Below are 24468 nucleotides of genomic sequence, written 5' to 3'. Positions count from 1 at the left end.
TCCAGTCACTGCTAACCCTGGACTACTCACTGCCTCTCATCCTAGCCTACCTCACAGGGTTGTTGTGGGGCTTGAGGAGGGGGAGAACCTTGCACACCACCTTGAGCTGCCTGGAGGACAAGGTGGGACATAAATGCAATGAATATACAGCAGTGGAGCCTGGTCCATTAAGATGAACAGGCCACTCCCCCACCTGCCTGCCTCCTCTTTACACAGGGTGGTTTTGCCAGCTTCTTCTTCCTTGGTCTCCATTCTGCTGAAGACAGCAGGGAGGAAGATGGGGACTAAACTGTGTTGGCTCTTCTTTTTCTACCAGTCCCAGGCACCAGCCACTAGAGATACAGTTAGTGTGGATGCAATGGGCTGTATTGCATCCATTAATATCACTTCATTTCATAATTTCAACTCTGAATAGGATTCGCATTGGCTACAACCTAATGCACTTCTATTGAGCTTATCCCACTGTAATCAGGAAGAGGGTCTAATTGAGGCATTAATGACTACAGAAATACAGCCAGTGACTGCTAAAGAGAGCTTCACTGCTTGGATGTTGTAGCCAGCATATGTGCTCTTTCTAAAACAAGCAAAGGTAAGAAAGCTTCAATCCTACACATACCTACACAGACTGAACAAAACAAATTCCTTCCAGTAGCACCTTAAAGACCAACTAAGTCAGTTCTTGGTATGAGCTTTCGTGTGCATGCACACGAAAGCTCATACCAAGAACTGACTTAGTTGGTCTTTAAGGTGCTACTGGAAGGAATTTGTTTTGTTTTGACTATGGCAGACCAACACGGCTACCTATCTGTAACTACACAGACTGCTTTTTCTTCATGCTTGCCGTGAAAGGTAGAAAAAGTGCCAAGCAAAGACTGGCATCAAGACTGCCAGTTTTCTCAGCACAAGAGAAGAGCTACATTAAGGGTACAGCAGACTTCCTTGGAATAAGCCATTTCACCACCCGTTACATTTCACAAAAGAACTATCCGTCGGAAGAGCTAAGTTATTTCACTGACAGAGATTTGATTGAATTGGTGGATCCCAAGTGGCCAAATGCAGGGTCCCAGTGGGTATACGCTGTGCCTTGGGGCTTCCGAAGACTACTCAACTTTGTCAAGGTAATGTGTGCTTCCTTAAAGAGTCTTCCTCTTTGCAAGATGTGTGTTATTCTATCGTTGGAAGTATTGTAAACATTATAAGCACATCAGAGCTTGTCTTTTGCTGGTTGACATGTGCATGTATGACTTCCAGCATCAATTGATTTGCATCAGAGAACAAGACTCACCAGGTCACTAAAAACAACTTTTCTATCAAGGTAAATGCAATGCTTTTCAACTGAGAGAGCTCTCTAGAGTCAGCTGCAAGTTATCCAGTGTGATGAAATCAAGAAATTACATATACCTACGTGAAAGCAAACTACCAAACAATGCATGAATGCATACAGGCATGACATTTGGTTTACACCAGGGATGGAGAATCCCTGCCCTCCGAGTGCTCTTAGGAATACAACTCCCATTATCCTTAGCTGTGTGCTAGCTAAAACTGATGGAAGCTAGAGTCCAGCATCTACATGGCCACAGGTTCACTATCCCTGGGTTTTTAATAAACCGTAACTGGAACTAGCTGCAGCTGGAAGTGCCATTATATCAAACAAGGGTTTAAAGGAGCACCCCATGGGTACGTGTTGGTTTGGGCTCCAGTGCTCAACAGAACTTGCAATCAAATTGTTTTTAGCCTTTTAACATACTAGCACTGCATTCTATAACCACAAATATTTTAATTATCTTGGATCACTCCAGCTACCCTTAAAATGTATACGTTGGTTTTCGTTGCCTTAGGAACCCAGCTCCAATTTCAGTGCAGCAAAATGCACCCATGGCTCTTGGAACAAGGGCAGCTCTGCCTTTGATACACATATCAATGAAGACTTTCTCTTTTTGTTTATAGGCACAATATGGAAACCCACTCATTTATGTGACTGAGAATGGCATTCCAGAAAAGCTACTGTACACTCAGCTGTGTGATGGAGAATCAATTATCTTAAGGGGTATATTAAAGAGATGCTAAAAGGTGAAGTTTAAGTCAAATAATCACATAAAGCAAATCAAGAACACGTATCAAGTCTCACACTTAACAAAACCATATGGTCCTTTCTTTCAGCTACTAAGGATGGTGTTAACATACAGGGTTACACTGCCTGGTCTCTACTGGATAAAATTGAATGGGAACAAGGTTATTCTGAGAGATTTGGACTCTACTATGTTGACTTTCAATATCAGAACAAACCTCGGTACCCAAAAGCTTCAGTTCACTATTATAAGGCAATAGTTGAAGCAAATGGATTTCCTAACCCAAGGGAGGTAAGGCCACTTTCTGCTAATTTTTGCTTTATGTAGTCCAAAACCTTTGTAGTGCTCCATCCATGCTGGTTATTCTCTGCACTCATGGTTTCCTTCAGTGTTAGAAACTGAAATATGAAAGCTAGGAGCTTAATGGCACCTTAAACCTAGGTTATGGATGCAGCAATGGAATGTCTAGGCACACTATTTAATAACAAGAATACAAAGCTGAAAATGAACTGCAGCTAAAACCTTATGCTCATTTTTCACATGGTCTAGTCCTCATCTGAAGACTGCAAAAAAACAAACAAAGCCCTACATCCCCTGCCTGCCCCCTTAATATTATTATTAGGGCCCCTCAAAACGCTGCCTTTCTGTAAGGCCAGCTGAGAGGCAGAGCCTTTCAGTTTGCCTGATGCTGTGGTGATTTCTTGGAAGTTGAGCAGGCAGGAGTTTCTCCTCCCACACCCTCAGCACCAGCAGTGGCAGTTTTAATCTGGAATCTTAAGTGAAGTACTGTGCCTGGAGTTCAGAAATTGCTTGCGCTATTGAAATTCCCAGTCGCAAAATGCGCCTAGAAAAATGGGAGTTTCGAACACTGGTTTCCTTCAAGCACAGTAGCTAGTTCCTCACCTAGCAGGTGTTGTTGTTTTTTAATAGCACATTGATGTGGACTAATCTTTAAAGAGCACACTGCTCCTTTGCAGCTCTATTACTTTATAGCTAACAGCAATTCAATTTGGCAGGTGGAAAACTGGCACCAGAAGGCCCCTGAAGTCTGCTTAGCCATGAACCAACTCCTTAGTGCAGGTAACTCATTTGAACTACCCAATGATGATTCTTCCAGATCACAAAGACTGAGTTGTAGCAGTAATATAGATCAATACACTTAAGTTTCAGATTTGCTTTTAGAACTTTGCTCACTTCAGAAATTATTACATATGTTTAAGAGAATCTTATGTCTCTTAAGTCAAGTAGGGAAATAGGATGTAGAATGATTGTGGTTGTGCACTATGACCTTTAAGGGCTAGTACAGAAAAAGTCATGGGTGCAGCCATCTTAGTGTAACATTTTTTTCTCACTAGAGACACAACGTACAGCACTATGGAAGCTGCCTCCCAGCACTGAGCAAGCACCGTCTGAGCATAGTTAGTAGTGATGGGGGAGAGGGTGCTCTGCTATGTGTGCACCAGAATGGCAAATGGTGAAGCTGCCCCAAAGACTGACAACTCTTTCTTTCCCTTTCTTTAAAAATTAAGAGTATCAGCAGAATACTGTTGCTAATATACTCGGACTAATTCACAGTAATGGGCACAACCCATTTTTGTTATCATCTGAGCATTCACATGCTTGTAGATTCTGTTAAAGGGGGGGAAAGACAGGAATCTAGAATTGGGCTTCCTTGTGTTTCAAAGTTCTTATGGGTGTTGTTGACATTTGTTCATAATTCCAATTTAGTGCATAATGACAGCAACGCTGCTCAAATGTAGTTTTTGATGAAAATGCACAGCTGCACTTATCTAGCCCCCACTCTTTTCTCAAATTTCAGGGCCTTTGACAACTCATTTGGAAATGGTGGGTGAGATTGTTGTGCCAACAGTTTTCACTCTCTGCATTCTCCTAAGTGCTGTTCTACTGCTGATTCTACTCAGGAAACATCATTAACAAGTTTTTCATAAAACATCTTCATTTAAAAAGTGTTCCCACCCATTTATTTCTCCATCTATTGGCTAACCAAATTTCATCTTTTTGCTGACTTTATCAGTCATCTTTTAAATCAACACTTCCTTTGGGTCAATTGTGAGCAAAATAGCTGTACCCATTAATTCAGTGAGAACACTTTATAACAAAGTAGCAAATTTTTATTTTACATTCATAACCTATCTGTTTTCCAATATGGAACTCAAGCACCTTTGGCAAGGTGGCTGCATCATGTGCCTTCAGACTATGCTGTAGGACTTAAGTAGGCACAGCAATCTCTGATCTAAATTAGGAGAGGAATTTAACATATCATTTGTCTGCTTCTGAAGTAAAAAGTGGCCTTCAAAAATTAAAGGCTACATAAAAATGGCCCTTCTGGAATATATAAATAATATCCAAGAAGAGTTCAATGTTGAAAATCCCACACTAAACCTCACTTGCTGCTGCCCAAAATTCCAGCTTGTAAAAGAAAGAACTTAGCTTGAATTTTAACATCAATTCCAGTGTTTCCCAACCTTGTGCCTCCAGCTGTTTTTGGACTACAATTCCCATCATCCCTTGCCACTGGTATTGCTAGTCAGGGATGATGGGAGTTGTAGTTCAAAAACAGCTGGAGGCACAAGGTTGGGAAACACTGAATTAGGCTGATTGGATGACAGTTGTTGGGTTGTTTTTTTAAAACCTTTCTTAGAGATCAGGACAATACTTGTGGTCCAACCCTGTGACACACTTTTCAAATTTTACATCATTCCAGAAGCGTAACAAACACTGAGATCAACCAGTCTAAAGTCTTTTCTGATTAATTTAGCAAAAATACAACCTTCTGCTGAGGCTTTCATTAAGAAAAAGTTATTTGAATTATAGAGAATTAGGTAGGTGCCAACTGGTTAAGGGTTACTCAATAGCTAAAATGAGCAATTTTTTTTAGTAAGTTACCTGTCAATAGAAGTGTCTTGCTTTTCAACACAGTCCTCACTACCTCATTTTTCACTGCCACTCTCCCCGACATCCCCACTTTTCCTTTGCTAGCCCACAACCCTCCTCGCTCCCTCTCAGTCCCATCTACCTAACATAAATTCCAAGTATTGTGGACAAATGAGTATATTAACTTCTGGCACACTGTAGACACTACATAAATGTTTAGCAGGAGCAAAGAATAAACCTTAAACTTAAAGGCTGCAGCTCTGCTTCATGTATTGACTTTGGTACAAAGATGGAGTGGAGTCCAACAGTCCACTTATCAGGAACATCATCACCATCATTTATTTATTTATTATTTCTACCCCGCCCATCTGGCTGGGTTTCCCCAGCCACTCTGGTGGGGGGTTTCCAATAAAAGATTAAAAATACATTAAAACATCAGGCATTAAAAGCTTCCCTAAACATAAGGAAGTTGTCTTATATAGAGTCAGAACGTACTATCTCAGTACTATCTACAAATCTTCAATGGATCTATTGGCGGTTACTAGACATAAGCACAATTTCAGTATCAAGAGGCCTGTGACTACTAAATTTCAGGAACACAGAAAGCTGCCTGGTTCTGGGGTCAGATTATTGGTCCGTCCAGCTCAGTATTATCTATACTGATTGGCAGTAATCTCTCTCAAAACTTTCTGCATGCAAAATAAATCTTCTTCCTGCTATCCGCTCAACTGCATTTTTACTATTATATTGGTTTTAATAACTGTCTTATGTAGATTTTCTATTTGGCTATTGTTAGATGCCCTAGGCTCTTATGGGAAGAACAGGAAATACTGCCAATATTTTATGTAAAGTACACCTGAGAGCACTCGGTGAAGGTAATAAAACACATTTCTTTACTGCCACCATCTTCAGTATCCTCCAGAAGACCTGCAAGACCAAAGAAAACTGGTGACAGGTAGAGAAACCACAACAAGTGGGTTATGAGGTGCTACACGGGATGTTAAGAGCAAAACATTGGACTTATCCATGAAGCTTTTTCTGGTTAAGTAAAAGGGGAGACTTCTGTGTTTTCCATGAGGGGGGGGGGGCGATTTTCTCAGGTTTGGAAGCTCCCAGAGTGAAGGAATAAGCTGAACTATACAATTCAAGAAACCCGGAAACTCACTGACACGGAACACTTTCTTGCACAGAAAAAGAGGACAGAAGCCCATCCACAGGATCTTAGTTAGAATAACTAAGACAAAAACACATAGTCCCTAGGTAGAATGTGGAGACCTGGTCTATCTAGGATGTTCTTTCCAGTAGCAAAACGTCCAATGTTTTTTTCAGAGAATCTCTGAACAATTTGAGATAAAATCTGGATCTGTCATCTACATTCTGGTGGTAACCTTCGACTTAACATCTGACCTCCACTACATCAGCCATAGCTGGAAGTGGAAAGGTGGTATTTCTCCCTTTCTGAAGACCTCAAAGCAAAGCCATCAAAATTAATCAACCCATCAGCTGCATGGCCCTGACTGTAACCAATAAGGAACTTGTTTCCAAACTCACTGAAAAACTATAATGCCTCTCTACGAACTAGTTTGGGGAGTTATTTGAGCCAGCGCCCTTGTTGTTTTCCTTTCCTCAGTATCACACACACACTTCCTAGAAGAAACCCATCATCTTCTCTTTCTAGAAAACGACACTCCTGTAAGCTACACCCCAGAAATTCCCTTCATTTTTGGAGGCCAAAAGGAACTGTAATCAGTGATCTCTCGTACATATAAATAGCCTCTCCCTTGCTGGTATGTATGGGTAGACATGCCTCAGGTCTACCCATTTAAACCACATGTAAGATGCATCTGCATTGGCAATCACCAGTCTGCCATCAGATCCAGTACTGGAAAATAAGATTCCCAATAATAAGACATTTGCAAGGCAGGCTACAGGAAGTGGAAGGAGGCAGAGTGGGGAGAGACAAAGAAGCAAATACAAACACTGAAATTCAGATCATAGAGACCCACTCACCTACACTGCTTGAGTCCATGTGTTCAGCTGGCACTGTGGTGCTCAGTTGCCATATTGTTTTCACTTTTTTCTCTCCTTGCCCACTGCTGATTTCCACTCTCCAGACCTGAGGATTTGCACTGAAGGACAGTCAAGAAGAAAGCCAATTATAAGACAACCTGGCAGTTATTGCTCTACAGGCATTTAAATTCCAGGGTTCAAATACTGAGGCATAGCTTACTTTTGGTAGAACTCCTTCACAAAAGTTGTCCTGACTGGTAGCTGAAATGCATTATTTTCATTCAGGGGGTTTTCCTTGTAGTAATTTATACAGGACCTAGGAAAAGAGAATTTCTCTGAATATCAGCGCTCTGAAGAGATACCCAGGGAATGTTACCTATTCATCCCTACAAAGTAATTCCAAACCAGCCACATCCTTAATCTTTACAATGATCAGCTGGCAAAAAGGTATGAGATACACTCAGGCAAATCGCAACCTATTTGGAAGGTATTTTCATAAGTGCCAGAGTGAACAGGAGTTGTGCAAAGAGCACATTCATGCTGAAAAACTTAGGGGCCTTTACAGGAAATAGCAGCAACAGAAATCCCTTCAACTGATTTTTGATTTCTTAAATAGGAGCAGAGAGACACTTTAATTTAGAGCTGTGGTTCTCAAAGTGGCTGGTACTGTCCTCTGGAAGGCGCTAAAAGGCAAGGGGGCAGCAGGGGGCCAGCGGAAGTATAAATGGCCATCAGACTTTGAAAAGCTGGTATCATCAATATAGTTGAATTAACTGAACTAAATAGTTTTATTGGATTTTGAATAAATGTGCAATTAATTGTTATTTTTTTGAATTTTATTATATTATTATCTTCCTTAGTAGGCTGTACAAGCCACTATTCTGAATAATGGTTTTTATAGAGTAGGCGGCACTGGGTATTAATTTATGTAACCATGGCGTTGGTGGTATGGAAAAAAATTGGGAGCCACTGATTTAGAGCTTAGCTGTTAAGAATTAAACAGTACTCCCCCTCCCCTTTAGAAATATATTCTATGGCCAAAAACTTGACACACAGCAACTTGGGTGTCAAAGAGCAAGACCTCAATAATCCAATCATTATTATATATTTGCCCCCAAGTTGTATTTTTGTGACAGCTGCACTTCTCTTACAACCTCTTACAAATGGAGAAAGGAGTTAGCAGCAGTACACACTATGATGCACAGGAAAATAAAAGAAGGGTTTAATAATAATAATAATAATAATAATAATAATAATAATAATAATAATAATTTATTTCTACCCCACCCATAGTGGGGATTGGGATTGCAGTCTCCATCCTCAATTAAGATGGCCATTTTCCCTTTCCACATATCAGTATTCCAGAGAATTCACTTGTCCTTGCTATTGAGATTTGCTGGTAAACAATTACTGTGTCAAGAAGATGAGGTTCTCTTGCTCAAGTTTAAGAAGTTCTACACAATTGTCCACAATCTCTAACATATGGTGGAGTTTCTGGATGCGCTGAACCTGCTCCTGCAGATCTACTGAAGTTGACATGAAGTAGTCCTTCAAGACAAAGAGGTGGCAAAGAACAAAAATCAATAGCTTTTAAGAGAGACACCAAATATATATAAATTGCTCGGTTAAGACAGAATGCAATGCAAATACTTCAATACATGCAAGACAGTGCTCACCCCTACTTTACTCAAGAAAGACTAAGCCAAAATAATTGCTGCAGTTCCACTCATAAAAGGTCTAGTTCGCTCATCATAGTAAACCATAGTTAATGGTTTACTGTGAAAAGGTGCTTTGCTCCCCCCGTTATCATGTGGAAACAAACCATGATTCTTGGCCTAGTGTTCTGTCCAAACCTGGGATCATGGTCTGCCCCACTCCCTTAAACCTCTTAATGGTAACCAACGTTTGTTTTTGGCTCACTGACTATAGTCTGTTGGGAATGAAACAAACCACCATCTCCAGTTTGGAAACAGTGCTAATCCGGGGATTATGGTTTACTGCTTCTTGATAAAGCACAAGGGGAAACAAAGTAGCCAAGATCAGCGAGTTGTATCAAATGCTAGTCCTGCTCAGAGCAGACCCATTGAAATGGATGGAAATGACTAACATAGGTCCATTAATTCCAGATGGTTTACTCAGAGTAGAACTAGCACTGTGCAGGCTGGGCCACTCATTCGCTACTGTTTTGAACAGAGGAAAATTGGAAGTCTCTTACCAAGTGAATACGGGTTGCAAATTCCTTGCCTGAAACAAAGATAGTTCTATTTAGCATAATTTTAAATACAAGGGAAACTCATTTATATAAAAAAAACCAAATGGGGATATTACACAAAGTCACAAGCCTCCCTCCAAGTTTGCTTTGCAAAGAGCCCAAGACTAATGAGAAAACTTGAGATGAAACCCAGATGAGAAGGAGACCTTTCAAGTTGGCCACAGCAGAGTTTTAACTTCTTAACAAATTAAAAAGACTTTTTTTTTTTATCCCAGCCTTTGGTTGACTTCTTATTGGAGAATTCTACTGGATCTGTGTGTTTTGTTGCTGTTTTAAAGTTCTATATGCTAATATAATTTATGCTTTATTGTGCTTATTATATTGTACCCCACTCTGGGATTTTTTTTTATTGAACAGTGGTTCAGAAAACTTTTTTTAAAAGAGGGCAGTTTTGCAACCACAGGCAGCAAACCACTAATATTTACAGGCAGCAGAAGGCCCCTGTTTTAGTGGCAGTGCTATATACAATGTATTGATAATATCAATTAGGTCAGCAAAATAACCCCTGAATGAATGGATCTAGGAGCATGACCAGGAGTCTAGACCACCAAGTGCAATCAGAGAGTCATTAAAGGTATGTAAAAATGTAGAAGGAAACTGGTACTAGAACTATTGCCTAGTAACACATATAAAAAGACAGATGTACAGTGGCAAAAATGCTGGTTCAACCAATAATTTTAGTTGCTAAATACTTGGGAAAAATAATAAATTCCATCAATAAGATTCTAGTGCATAAACTGTACATTATTAACAAATATGGGGATAAACGTTAGATTATTTTTGGCAAACTTCTACTTAAACCTTGGCACACATTCATATTTCATTAGTAATATTCATAATCATAATAATGTATTATTTATATGCCACCCATCTGACTGCGTTACCCCAGCCACTCCAGATACCTTCCAACAAACAAAGGCAGTAAAACATAACAGTGGAATAAAACCAAACATTTGGGTCAATAGCTCTCTGTATGGGAGGCGATTTAAGAAATGTGCTGAAGCCAATATTGAAAACTTAGTTTGTACATAAACGGTACTCATCATTGTACCCCCTTCCGATGGATCTCTAACGATTCCCTCTCTTCTATCTTTGTACTTTTGTTTTAAATGCAAACCTCCTCCTCATTCATTTATTTATATTCCACCATTCCCACTTACAGGGACTTATGAACACTTTCTGCTCCTAAAAAAATTATCTGCAACCCCCCCCCAAAAAAAATAGTCTTTTAAAAAGAGAAATCTTCTAAATATTATGTGAAGATAATGTAGAAAAGCAACGTAAGGACAAGGACCATCTGGAAAACTCGGCTGATCGTTTGTTGAGTAAGACAGTCACTTTTGTTGGTTTATATCCAAAAGTAGCATTCATGGAAACAGTCCTAACATGTAATTAAGTAATTTGCCCAACAGAACTTCAAATCCTTTTTCATGACATGCCCATCTAGATTTTTTAATTGAAAGAGATTGATTTCAAAAGTGATGGATTGTTTGGACGCAGTCACCCAATATCATGATGGCTGTGCAAAACAGACTTACCTACAAAATAGCTAACATAATCTCTCTTCATCTTATCCACACCAATTTCTAGAAGCATTTGAATTGGAGTATCTCCACTAAGAGAAACTGATTCTATGCTTCCATTATAAGACTGCTTAATCAGTTTGCTCAGTAAGCTGTTACTTCCTTGATGAACCTACAGAGACATAATCCATATAAATAAATGTATACATCCTGTCTACTGATAAGATATAGTGAAGTACAATTACAGCACAAAGTGTAGTTTTAAGAGAGCCCATTTCTGAAGGCTATACGAGTCAGCTCAGCCCTAATCATTCAACCAAATACATTCACTGATACTCATTCCCTCAATTAGCAAAGTCAGGTAGTAGAATACCTCTTAGTTTGGAAATAAAGCAGGGTCACTCAAAAGTAATAATAGTGGTTTCATAGTTGGGCCTATATAGTGCCCTCCAGATGTTAGTGGACTACAACTCCCATCAGACCCAACCAGCACCGCAAATTGTCAGATTTGTTGTAACCCAGCAACATCTGCAGAGCAACCCCTGCCCTGGGTACAAAGAAATACAATAGTTTGTAAATTAATTTTTTATTATTAAATTCACAGAGAGCATGACATGCAAGTTTCCAGCATTTATGGAATATTGAGGGGTATAGTTATAGTTAAAGCTATGGTTTTCCCAGTAGTGATGTATGGAAATGAGAGCTGGACCATAAAGAAGGCTGATTGCTGAAGAATTGATGCTTTTGAATTATGGTGCTGGAGGAGACTCTTGAGAGTTCCATGGACTGCAAGAAGATCAAACTTATCCATTCTTAAGGAAATCAGCCCTGAGTGCTCACTGGAAGGACAGATCCTGAAGCTGAGGCTCCAATACTTTGGCCACCTCATGAGAAGAGAAGACTCCCTGGAAAAGACCCTGATGTTGGGAAAGATTGGGGGCACAAGGAGAAGGGGACGACAGAGGACGAGATGGTTGGGCAGTGTTCTCAAAGCTACCAGCATGAGTTTGACCAAACTGCGGGAGGCAGTAGAAGACAGGAGTGTCTGGCGTGCTCTGGTCCATGGGGTCATGAAGAGTTGGACACGACTAAACAACAACAAATAAAGGGAAATTGTGGGGTGGGGGAGAAAACTGGCCTCTGCAAACCCCTAAGATAGTTAGTAACCTGACAGAAAGGGATTAAGGTGGGGGCAGGTGTATGACATGAAATTAAAAAGCCCACCTACCTTCTCTGCACTGTATTTCAGGAGCAAGGAAAGGAAAACACAGATTTTCTCTTTCCCATTCTCCAGAACCCTCCCACCATGCTGGCTACTTAGGTTTCAGATGCTTGGTTTCATGGGTACCAGCCTTAAAACAGAGCCCACTGAGAATATAAGAAGCTGCTTTTTACCACAACAGGCTGTTTGTCTGTCTCACCCACTGTTGCCTAATTTTGACTGGCAGTGTTATTTCAGAGAATCGGGCAGAGATATACCATATAGATGCATTATCTTATCCTCAGCACAGCTGGGAAAGGTATCATAGGGGTGGGAAAGGAAAAAAAAGTGGTCTATATATTCTCCGTGAAACTCTGCCTGGCCCTACCTGCACTTACAAAGCCTGAATAGGACTGGCTGAACTAAAGCATTCCTCTTAGGGGCTGGAAGCAGACCTGCCATAAAGAAGTTTCCTGGTCACCACTGGCAACTAGAAATTGCTGTCAGGCAACCAGGCAGTGACTCAAGACTCCTCAATATGCAACACATTCCCCAGCACGAGCCTAGTCCTTAAAAAAAAAAAAAACCAAAGTAAATTCACTGGATATGCTCCGTTCAGTGCCAATTATATCAAACTAGAACTTTGTCCCAGAAGCCTCCTGCGTGACTTTGCGGAGAGCACTGTCATTTCACAAGACTCCGTAAGCTGAGATGAAGACTTAGGATGAGCAGATTGTTCATGGTCTTTGGAAGGATCTTTAGCACCTTCTGTTTGCTTTTGCCTTGAGGCTGATTCATTAGGAAGGTATAAAGTGAGCTCCAATAAGCCATTTACATTTGTAGAAGCTGCAGCTGCCTTAAAATAACATGGAAACTGCTTTGATAGGAATTCTGCAAGGGCTATACAAGACTTCTTACAGTTACTCAGCAAGTAAAGAAAAAACATATCACTTAATATATGGTTTCTAGGCATTAGTTACGTCAGCCTGTTTGTGAGCTGAGTCCTGGTGGTAAAGAACAAACTTTGGTCCAAGTTCAAGTAACACCAACTCAAATTAAAAGGAGAGAAAATGAGATCTGCCAGAGAGGTGCACCTGCAGTTGTGTTGTAAAGAGGTGCTGGTGTGGGGCAGCGGGGGAGATTTATTTTGCTTTGTCTGCCCAGCAAGGAGAAGCTCCTCTGCAACTGTGTCCAATATTTTAAGAACAATATTCCTGTGCTTCTTTGGAGATTCATCAAGGTAAATCCAAATCAAAACCACCTTCTCTATTTCCCCCCCTCGAGTTTTCTTTGTCTTGAGACTTTACTTCTGTAATTCCAGAGCAGCTGGTTTAAAAGCAAAGCAAGCCCCCCCCATTCTCTTAAATCTGAGGTGAGAGAATTGACAAAAAGTGCTTTAAAAAAACTCATGTCAATATGGAAGGCATTAAAATACAATGAGCCGAGAGGCAAGGGAAAGAGGGATTCTAATCTATGTACTCAGCATTTAATTAAAAAGGTATTTATTTCCCACCCACTTTAGCAGGTAGCCCCCTGGAGAGTTGGCTAAGGGTCAATGCGGCCCTAGGCCTGAAAAAGGTTGACTTAAGGGAACTATATTGTAGTTCCTCTGGCTGGGGGGTTACAAGATTTGGTGGAAGCCCAGCATGAAAAATGGCTGCAATGTAGCTATCCTTTCCAAAGCAACCCGATTGGTGGACTGTAGCATCAAGGAATGCCGAAGGAGCTTGTCATTTTTTTTGGTTGTTTGGTTGTCTGGTTGTCCCCATCCCAGTTCCAGACCAAATACTTCCTGGATACCACAGCTGCTCAGTTAGCCTAGTAGCTGTGCATCTTGTCTCCCTGCCTACTTCCCAGTAACATAATTACTATATAGCAGGGGTGGTCAGAAGGTAGACTGGGATCTACTGATAGATCTCTGGAGGATTTGCAGTAGATTAACAATTTGGAATGAAATTCTTGGTGAACAATAGAAAAAACTTCTTGTTTTCCAAAATGAAACAAAGAAAGTGGTGGGCTGGAGGAATGGATTTTTCAGCAGAACAAAAGCGAGCTCAGGTTCTGGCATTGAAAACAAATTCCTGGGCACCAACGTATGCCCTGTTCCTTAACCATAAGGATATACCTGCTCCACTTTCTAAGACAGTACTTTGCACATGGTTCCAGTTTGCAGACAGCAGGATTACAGGAAAAAAGGCAGATCCCACAAGCTTGAAGTCTGACCATCCCTAGATAGGATTGGTTTGCCCAAGATGTAAGCTTTATTAATCATTACATACCCAGGTCTTCAATTCACCACGCTGGAGAGCTTTCATTATCAACGTGAAGCACTTCACCAATTCTTCATATGAAGTAACATCTTGGGAGGGGGGTGCAAAGCATTAAATAAAACCAGTGTTAATTAAAAGTAGCTCAAATGAAAAACAAACAAATAAGCAGGACAGTGCATAAACCTTCAGTCATTTCTCTTACAGGGTAAAAATCTTAAAATAAAAGATACCTAGGGTCATCTAGAAACATACTTACTCTTCCATATTTTACACCAGAACTGCTCAACAAAATCAATGTCTCTTCTCCTGCTAAAATGTGTTTTCATAGTGCCATAAACTGCAGAAGTATCATCCTGGAGATTCAGAAAATAATTTTTGAAATCATCCTTCAAAATAAAGGCATGGATTTAATATTATTTTAGTTATTTATATCTTACTCTTCAAATAAATCTATCACTGTGCATTTACAATAAAGAAGCAAAAAACACTACACCTTTTTTTAACCAACAGCAGTAGCAAAAAAAAAAGGCCAAATAGTTAAATATGGAAGAGTTCCTTTGGATCACACAATGTTAGGTTGCTAATGGCACCAGGTTGGAGAAGGCTGAACAAAAGGAATCAACAGGAGCAGACATGCCACCCCAAACCCATCAGACTCTGTGTTAGACTAGTTTAATAGGTCCCCATCACTGAAATGAGCTGCACTAGTGCACCCCAGGACATGAAAAACTACCCCAATATAGACCTGTAAGGTAACTTTGATCATCTGGATAAATTCTACTCATTGCATCACACCCTATGATATTTTTACCATAGGGTGGTGACTTGAAAACAAGCATTTCTACTACTGCTCATTCGGTGGCATGCCTTTTTCTGTTTGCCCCATGTGAGAGCAGCAGACATCATATGCTTCAGATGTCTTGTAGAGACATCTTTTTGCCCAGGCTTTTCTTGACCCAGAAGATCAGACTCTTGTTTTATGTGTTAGAATCCCCCAATTCATATTGTATCTGTTTTATATGCTTTTATATTGCTCTTTTATCATATTTAGACTGCATTTTTAAATGACATTTAAAAATAATTGCACACCACTTAGTGAACACTTTTAATAAATAAATGGAAGTGGCCGGTGCCAATCTGAATTGCAACAGGATATGACCCAACCATAACAAGGGACTGCTTCAGTATTTTAGAAATAAAAAGGTATTTAAGTTTAAAAAGTAACAAAAAGCAGTTGCACTGGAAGAGAGTTTGAAGAGCACAGTCCCTCCTTATACACACCTATGAGGCGTAAAAGTCAAGTTACCAAACAATCAACAGCCAACACATATCCAGCAACTACAGATTGAAACTGCCCTGGCAATGATGAACAATGAAAAATTTCACAGCTCTGAATACCTCAGCATCACTACTGTTTGGCATATTCAAACCGTCCATCATGTCCTTTAAATCTAAAGCGGGAAAGAGGATGACAGTACAGATCTATTGGCAAGGTACACATAGGAGAGTATCAGTACATAATGCAAATGCCATTGATGTAATGCAAACAGTTTTGCTAAAAAGTTTGGCTGCAATGGACATTTACTGAGCACAACAAATTTACCTCTACTTCTATTGGAAGCACAAGAAGTTGCCTTACGACAAGTCTGACAATTGGGTCTATCTGGCTCAGTATTGTCTACACTGACTGGCAGAGGCTCGCCAGGGTTTCAGGTAGAGGGCATTCCCAGCTCTACCTGCAAATGACATAGTTTAAACATGGGACCTTCTGTATGCAAAACAAATGCTCTACAACTGAGCTATGGTGCATGCCCAGCTTTTCACAGCAAACATTTCCAGAATACTACAAAGTTACCTTTCAAAAGTTTCTGTACTAGTTCAACAGCTGGTTTCCCCCCCACAAGTTTAGGCCAGTCAGCCATGCCAGTCTTCAAGCTCTCAGCCAAACTCTTGACAGCGCCGTGTAAACAAAACAAAAAGATCACTATTCAAGAGCTTTGTATTGGTTATGGTAGGATACACAGGGGTTAAGTTTATGGAACCAAATTGGTGGCCAAAATTTTTGGGGGAACCACTGTTTTAAATGTATAGTGGATCTACCCCTAGAAAAACCATGTCTAAATTCTGCCAAGAAACTGTACCAAGAAAGGTAGGATTTTGGTTCAACTAAGAATCAATTATGTTTACTCAGACAAGACCCACTGAGATCTTTGACCTTACTCCAGTGTGGTGTAGTGGTTAAGAGCGGTAGTCTCGTAATCTGGGGAACCGGGTTCGCGTCTCTGCTCCTCCACATGCAGCTGCTGGGTGACCTTGGGCCAGTCACACTTCTCTGAAGTCTCTCAGCCCCACTCACCTCACAGAGTGTTTGTTGTGGGGGGGGGGAGGGAAAGGAGAATGTTAGCCGCTTTGAGACTCCTTAAAGGGAGTGAAAGGCGGGGTATCAAATCCAAACTCCTCCTCCTCCTTGGTAAGTGTGCTTAGGACTGTACTTGGGACTTCATACTTTGTTCCATTTCTTAAAAAGTAAAGAAATACCACTGGAACTACCATGATCTTTACAGAGTGAGCTGACTTTCAAAACATTTTTAAAAAAAATTTGGAGTATTCTTGGTAAAGGTAAGGAGACCCCTGACCATTAGGTCCAGTCGCAGACGTCTCTGGAGTTGCGGCGCTCATCTTTCTTTATTGGCCAAGGTCATGTGGCCAGCATGACTAAGCAGCTTCTGGCGAACCACAGCAGTGCACAGAAACGCCGTTTACCTTCCTGCCAGAGCGGTACCTATTTATCTACTTGCACTTTGTGTTTTCAAACTGCTATGTTGGCAGGAGCTGGGACCGAGCAATGGGAGCTCACCCCGTCGTGGGGATTCGAACTGCCGACCTTCTGATCGGCAAGCCCTAGCATCTGTGGTTTAACCACAGCGCCACCCACATATTCTTACAAATATTTATTTGATTTAAGGCAGCTGTTTAAAACCACGCAACCATCCTTGTTACTATATGGCCAATAGTTCTCTTCTGAAATGTGATTTTCATAGCTATACTTACAAGAAGGAACTGCAGTTCCCTATTCAGTTCATACACAGAACTCAAGGGGCTCCCAGATGCCATCTGAATCTTCTGAAAGTTCAAAAAAAAGCATAATTCTTGATGTGGATCCTTGCTAGAGCCCAGGAAGAAATCATTTAATGCACTATCACTAGTTAAACTACCTAACATTAGTTTGTCAATTTATACTACAGATGTGCCCCGCAAGACGAATGCCTCGCAAGACGGAAAACCCGCTAGACGAAAGGGTTTTTGGGTTTGGAGGTGCTTTGCAAAACGAATTTCCTATGGGCTTGCTTCGCAAGACGAAAATGTCTGGCGAGTTCCTGCGGGTTTTTTCCCCCTTTCCCCCCCTTTTTCTAAGCTGCTTATCCGCTGAGCCGCTAAGCCGCTAAAAGCCGCTAAACTGCTAAGCCATCCATGGGCTTGCTTCGCAAGACGAAAAAACTGCTAGACGAAGAGACTCGCGGAACGGATTCTTTTCGTCTTGCGAGGCACCACTGTATTCATAATTAAGTCAGCACAGTTTTACCCTGCTACAATAATATGTTAAGAGAAGTGATTTCCTTACCAGTGTGGCAGTAGAAGTCAGGGGAGGGGCCTCCACCATCTTCTTTACCGAGTTCCAAGAAAAATCAGCGAATATATTTCTCTCCAACGGAATAAGGGTGTCCTCCAGTGAGAGGGAGTCTAATGAAGTGGTTTCAAGGAACTTGTAACGGGCAAAACCCTTTATTGTCAACTATAATGATAATAATAATGATGATAATGATAATAAAATTATTTATACCGTGCCCAACTGGCTAGGTTTCCCCGGCCATTCTGGGCAACTCCCAACAAAACACTAAAAACAGAATAAAACATCAGACATTAAAAACTTTCCTAAACAGGGCTGCCTTCAGATGTCTTCTAAAAGTCAGATAGTTGTTTATTTCCTTGACATCTGATGGGAGGGCATTCCACAGGGAAGGCGCCACTAGCAAGAAGGCCCGCTGCCTGATTCCCTGTAACCTCACTTCTCACAGTGAGGGAGCCACCAGAAGGCCCTCGGCGCTGGACCTCAGTGTCCGGACTGAACGATGGGGTGGAGATGCTGCTTCAGGTATACTGGGCTGAGGCCGTTAACTAGAATTAACAGTTTACCGTTGCAGAATGCTGTTGCAAAGGTGACCTTCCAGAGCATATTTCTGAGGGAGAAGGGTCCGGGGGGGGGGCAGGTAAGGAAGCTTATCTAACATTGGATGACACCCATAGTTTAGAAGAAGACAAACACCGAATTAAAAAGTGGTTACCATAAAAATCCCATTAAGGCTTAAATCCCAAACAAGAGCTAGACCCAGATTGTTTAGGCTCTAGCCCTACAGAGGCCATGTCCTAAGACTAAATATCAGTATTTTAGGGGTCTAGGCAGTAGGTGACTTGAGGTTTCACCAGTTGTGTGCATTTGAAAATTAAAGTAGTTCCAATATTTGTATAGGTGTGAATAATAATAATAATAATAATAATAATAATAAACTAGAGAAACCTACGTCAGAAGAGTGATTCCTCATTCTGTGAGTATCTTTTAGTTCTTGCAAGTCTGCTGAATAATTTTTATTTGATATTGGACCTGAATTAAAAAAAACTGAATTTAGTAGAAGTCTTCTAACTTTTGAAGAACAACATGTCAGTTTCCTCTTGGGATTTGCTTGCATCAGAAGATTCCCCTCATATCAGTATCCTACTGCCTCTCCCAACATTGAGAAGCTATGAAAAGAATCTAGATTATGGGTTTCTCTGAGACAAAAAATATTATTGGCAACCAGTAATACACACCCACTTGTCTACATCTCTTTAAAATAGCAAGTAAAGTACACCCACCAGACCGTCAAAATTAAATAGGTACATTTCCAGGTAATACCATTTGAATTAAGAAAAACCCAATTTGTTTACTGTACTACATGCTGTATTAACCAATATAGCCAACAACCACTTTCTGAAAAACATCTTCGGGAGTAGAGGTGATGAACTAACACTTTGATTATGGACCAGAAATGCAGACACTGTATTTTAAAGACTTAAAAAAATGGGGGGGTTTACATTAATAGTCTTAACATCTCTACTTCCTCTCACTCAGATTCAATGAAGAGGTTGCTGACAAGTAAGGTATCCAAGGGAAAACCTTACCATTGCAGGTAACTGTGTATAGATGGATCCCCGTAATCTTGTTTCCAGTGCAGAAAGGTTCAGCTCCTAGCCAGACAGTTTGTTTGGGGTCGGAGTGATCACATCGCACCCACAGCGGAGGAAGCGGTGCTGACTCGTTTATGTTGGGGTGGGCCATATTTGGATTTTGAGACATTGTGTAGAATGAAATCAACTGCCTGGAAACAAACTTAAAGACATCAGAAATGTTCAATAACTGTCAGGATTGCATTATGAGGGGATAATGCTTAATTCCTTTCTATGCCACAGTAGCCTGATTTTGAAGATAACCTCTTCACTTAATAAACCAAAAAATGCACGTGCTATCCTAAGAAAACACAACGGTGGTGTACAATAAAATCATTAAAACACCACAGAGTACAGAATAAATGATAAATACTGACTCAAATTAATTCTCTGAAAATGCTTAGCGAAGCAGAACTGTTTTCAGCAGGTGATGAAACATCAAAACTGCAGGTGCCTGACTTGATAGGAAGGAACATCTGCTCTGTTCCTGGCTCATCCCTTCTTCCTTTTTTCTGGCATGCTGTGGCACATCTTATATTAACTGCAGTTTCCTGCAGTGTCCAAACTGGGAAGTTATAGTTACTGGTATGACTACCAGATTCAGAATGAGCAAGCATCTTAAACCAACTTCAAACCATGAAATGTAATTATAGTTACCTTGTTCAGACATCACTGGAAACGGTGATTAACTGAAGACTTCCTGGCTTATCACATTGCATTGAGAAAGGGGAGCATAAGGATGGGGTTGACAGGGCAAGTCTAGTACACATATCATCTCAAGAAGTTGAGATATGACAATCCAAACCAAGCCACTAGTTCTGGGCTGGATCATTTGATCTTACAATTCAGCATGCAGCAGCAAGCTATCCCAAATCAAAGAAAGCTAATTTATGTCTCACGTGTAATAAAAGCTATTATCTTCATGCAAATTTAACATAAGCTCCTCTTAGAGGAGTTACAGGTGGCTGCCTACTAAGGCCATCATGAAACATTTGTTTCCAGCATTTCTCAGAAGTTTACACATTCAATTACAGTAGTTGACTTGCATAATAAACAATTAGTCTTTTGTTAGTTGTTAAGAAAGTGCATTATTTTCAATAAAAATATAAAAATTAGAATTCACACACCTTGCTCTTGGAAGAGGTAAAGCAAGTGCTGAAGAATTCTCTTTCGGGAAAGTCCTAGAAATAGAAGGGTCACCTATCTGCTCCTCTTCCAGTTCTTGCATTTCTTCACAAGGTCTCTATAATAATAAGCAATTGTGTTAGAATGATTACCACTCAGACAAAAGCAAGCTCAATGTTTGTTTTAAAATAAAGACACTAAACATACTACTTTCTCCATAATGAACATTGTATCACTCCTGTCCCAGAAGCTCTCCAAGGGATTTATACATCCTTCCTGAATCAAATAGACTTGCACATCAGCCTGGAAGAACAAACAGTTTAATTTCTGCAGCACTGCTTTGGGAAGCATTTAAATGACACTTGAGGAATAGAACATTATCTGCTATAATTAATTTAGAGCATCAATACATGAAGCAAATCTATATGAAGTGACACTAAGAATGAGTTTCCTTCTGTCAATTTCCATCTCCCCTGACTAAAAGCTAATCTCCATATCACAGGCATATCCCCCCCCCATCTCAGCGATCTCTTCAGTGGTGATCCAGAGTTGGACTTTTCACATTTGATGAAGGTTATCTCCTATTGAACTACACTGCAGCCTTAATCTACATAGCAGCATACACATACTTTAAATATTAGGCTGATCAATGTCAAAGAAGCATCTCTTTAAGGCAAAAGCACCAAAGCTACATCAAAAATCTTGAGATAAGGGTCTACGATATGGCAAAAATGAGAGATCTATATTTTCCTTACAAAAAACTGTTAAGAGTTCATTACAACATCTCAACTTCCAAGGCACAGAATGAAATTTACTCAATAGCTGTTCTTATAGCATGAGTTGATTTGCCATTTCAAATCAATCAGATGAATTTCTCAGATTCAGAAATACTACAATTTTAAAGTTTGTCAATCAGATTAATCCATAGATTTCTCCTCCTCCTCCTTTTCTGAATGTAGATCTAAATTAGGACCCCCACAAGTGCAGAACTATACATTTTCATCTACTGTTGTAAAACACAATGGGTGTTTTTGGGAGAAATTATACATTCTTACCTCAAAGGTAAGTGGTCCTTGATTGATATTCTTTTTTCCTTCCTCATATACTCTGTAACATAAGTGATTTATAGTATTTGGTTTTCTGAATTAATGAACAGACTTCAACAGAAATAATAATCCTAATAATCTTCTGGTAACACTGTCAGTAAACTGTACAAATACTGCTAAAATCACCATCTGTCCTAAGGTTGCTATTCCACTCCCACCTCCAATCATTAAACATTAATTAAGCAGCAGTAGAAAAATGCTCACATCCTTTTAATTTTTGCCTGTCAAGCTGTTACTAAAAGTTCAGGGCAAGACTCCTTGCCAACAGTGTCTCCAAGCGAGTGCAGCATTTTGCAGTTTCCCTTAAGCCAGAATGGCACTCATCCACAGCAGGAGAAAATAAAAGGAAGCATTGGCACAGTTAAACTATGGAACTCACTCCCACAGAAGGCAGTGATGGCCAGCAATTTACGGTAGATGGCATTGAAACAGGATTAGACTAAATTGTGGAGCTCAAGGCTACCAATGGCTACTAGCCACAATGGCGACATTCTACCTCCATTGAAGGTTCTTCACAGTAGAACCTCCAAAGAATACCTCTGAATGCCAGTTGCTGAGAATAGCTGTTGAGCTCATATTCAGCTTGCGGGTTCCCCATAAGCACCTGGGTGGCCACTGTGAAACCAGGATGTTGGACTAGATGGGTCATTGGCCTGATCCAGCTGGCTCTTTTATGTTCTCATGGCAGCATTGTATGGGCTCCCACTAAGAATCAAGCCTGTTTTGCACAGCCTTATCCCTTTGTGGGCCTGACCCCAACCTGTGCCTTATATCTTGATTAATTAGGGGCAAGCAGGAGGTAGAAAGAGCCAGACATTAATTTCTAGGGAACCACCTGCAGGTTCCAAGGAACTGTCACAGGTATCCCAGAAGGCCCATTCCACAGAAGGAACTTACAACAAAATTAAATGCTGTAAGCTTATTTGATAAGTTGCAGACCTGATAGCAATATATAAATAGATACATTTATATTAAGCAATGTTCTGTATCATCCTTGGTGCACGATTATGATGACAAAGCCTTGACACCTGCCCATGCCTACCCTTCTTCTACCCTTGTCCTAGTGCTAGACTTTAGCCAGAGAGCTCCAGGTTTCAATTCTCACTCATTGCTTGGCCCAAAACCACCACTCTGGAGCAGTTACCTGTTCCTTATTTAACTTGCAAGATGCACCATAACTGCAAGAGGCAAATTTTTAACACGTAATGCGTTACCAGGGCATTATATTTCATTATTTTTAAAACCCAAAGTTTCTGCACCACTTGACATTTAGAAATGCACCACAGTAGCCCCAAAAATGGAAAATGAGTGAGGTCCCAACTAAAGAAGAATGGTAACTTAAACTGATGGAATATGCACAGCTTGCGGACCTAACATAGAACGAGAACAAGAAGAACATACATTTAAAGAAGATTGGAAAATGTTTATTGAATATATGGGGGAAAACTCTGCACACTTGAAAACGTTGGCAGCATTAAGATAAACAGTTTTGATTAATGTGTTAATGGAATACTGAATGGTTTAGTTTATGTAAAATATACAGCACACGAAAGCTCATACCTAGAACTAACTTAGTTGGTCTTTAAGGTGCTACTGGAAGGAATTTTTTTATTTTGTTTTGACTATGGCAGACCAACACGGCTACCTATCTGTAACTGGAACTTTTAAGGTTGTTTAACGAATATTTTAAATTGTAAAATAGAAAACTTAATAAAAATTATACACACAAAAAAAGAAATGTGCCACAGCATGACATAAGAACATTCAATTATTTATTGCACCCCCACCTTTCCTCCAAGGAGAGATACTGGATTCTTTTTGGTCATCTGCATACTATCCCTTGCTTTTTCCTGTAGGACTAATTGCAGTCATTAACAGTCAACAGGTTTACCATACCCACTGAGTCACCCACCCATCTCCTCCTACCCTTCTGAGAAAAACCTCACCCACCCTCCCACTATATATATAAGGGTCTGGTGACTTCAGTATATCTGAAGAAGTGTGCATGCACACGAAAGCTTATACCCAGAACAAACTTAGTTGGTCTCTCAAGTGCTACTGGACAATTCTTTAATTTTTTTCAAGGTGAAACACATTAGATAGCTCTCTTTCTCCCCATTTCCTCCTCGCTCCTGCGAGAGACTGTGGCTGGCCAGCAGACTTCATAGTTGTTTCCTCGCGAATGGTGCAAAAGCGAATTACAACAACTGAAGAAAGTGTCCCCAGAATGAGTAGTACTAAGATCACAGCGCGTTCCTTGTGCTGGAAACTATTACTCAGCCGCAGCCCTACCTTACAGGGTTGTTGTGAAGGTAAGTGGCGAAGGCACCCCGCCCTCAAGACACTTGCAGGGTGTCAGGAGGGGGAGAGAGAAGTCAAAGGAAAAAGGTGTAAAGAGGGAAACACTCACCGCAGGAGGAGGCTGTGGAACCGAAGGAGCGACTCCTGCCTCTGCCGGGAGCCCATCGCCGGTTCTCTCGGGCCACTCCCGCAAATGCGCAGCAGCTCCCGCCGCTTCCTTTCACTGAAGCGACAAACGAACTGCGCGCCAGAACTTCTTCCTTACAAATCGGCCTCGGACAAGTCTCCGGTAGGAATCCCTCCGCCAAAGTGAGGAGGTTTCCTCTCCGCCGCCGCCGCCGCCCGCACACACTAAAAGAATCCCTAGCATTTCTGAGGCGAACTCATGCAAAGAAAGGGAAGCGAAGGCACTCTTGCCTCAGTTAGTTTTCATC

The 24468-nt window shown here is 40.7% G+C and overlaps 2 protein-coding genes across 2 annotated transcripts; one reads left to right on the top strand and one right to left on the bottom strand.

Moving 5' to 3' along the window:
• Positions 1-833: 833 nt before the first annotated feature.
• On the top strand, positions 834-4520 carry LCTL (lactase like; the record flags this gene model as incomplete). The annotated part of the gene is given in 6 exon segments (XM_081840703.1): positions 834-1118; positions 1948-2019; positions 2025-2070; positions 2161-2360; positions 3086-3149; positions 3889-4520. Coding segments are annotated over 6 exon segments (783 nt in total). The 3' UTR covers positions 4005-4520.
• A 747-nt stretch (positions 4521-5267) lies between these two features.
• Positions 5268-24467, bottom strand: ZWILCH (zwilch kinetochore protein). Its single transcript, XM_081838985.1, has 18 exons — positions 24144-24467; positions 21683-21734; positions 20835-20930; positions 20630-20745; positions 19458-19654; positions 18821-18900; positions 17863-18033; positions 17292-17363; positions 16096-16189; positions 15639-15691; positions 14497-14593; positions 14250-14329; positions 10785-10941; positions 9190-9218; positions 8386-8522; positions 7195-7290; positions 6975-7093; positions 5268-5891 (listed from the first exon to the last, which is right to left on the bottom strand). The coding sequence occupies exons 1-18, from the start codon at positions 24197-24199 to the stop codon at positions 5806-5808; spliced, it is 1788 nt and encodes a 595-aa protein (XP_081695111.1). The 5' UTR covers positions 24200-24467; the 3' UTR covers positions 5268-5805.
• Between the last annotated feature and the right edge of the window lies 1 nt (position 24468).

This window comes from Podarcis erhardii (genome assembly GCF_964252035.2).
Source record: "Podarcis erhardii genome assembly, chromosome: 14".
Classification (NCBI taxonomy): Eukaryota; Metazoa; Chordata; class Lepidosauria; order Squamata; family Lacertidae; genus Podarcis; species Podarcis erhardii.
Note: the sequence above shows the minus strand (reverse complement) of the source record. Positions and strands in the feature narration are given on the sequence as shown.

What these genes read in the sequence shown, in the direction of transcription:
- ZWILCH (XM_081838985.1), bottom strand. Translation starts at nt 24,199, where the DNA reads ATGGGCTCCCGGCAGAGGCAGGAGTCGCTCCTTCGGTTCCACAGCCTC. An exon ending in TGACTTCTACTGCCACACTG is followed by an intron (nt 17,364 to 17,862) that starts GTAAGGAAATCA and finishes TTGAACTTTCAG; the next exon opens with AAGATTCAGATGGCATCTGG. An exon ending in CTGGTGTAAAATATGGAAGA is followed by an intron (nt 14,330 to 14,496) that starts GTAAGTATGTTT and finishes CCCCCTCCCAAG; the next exon opens with ATGTTACTTCATATGAAGAA.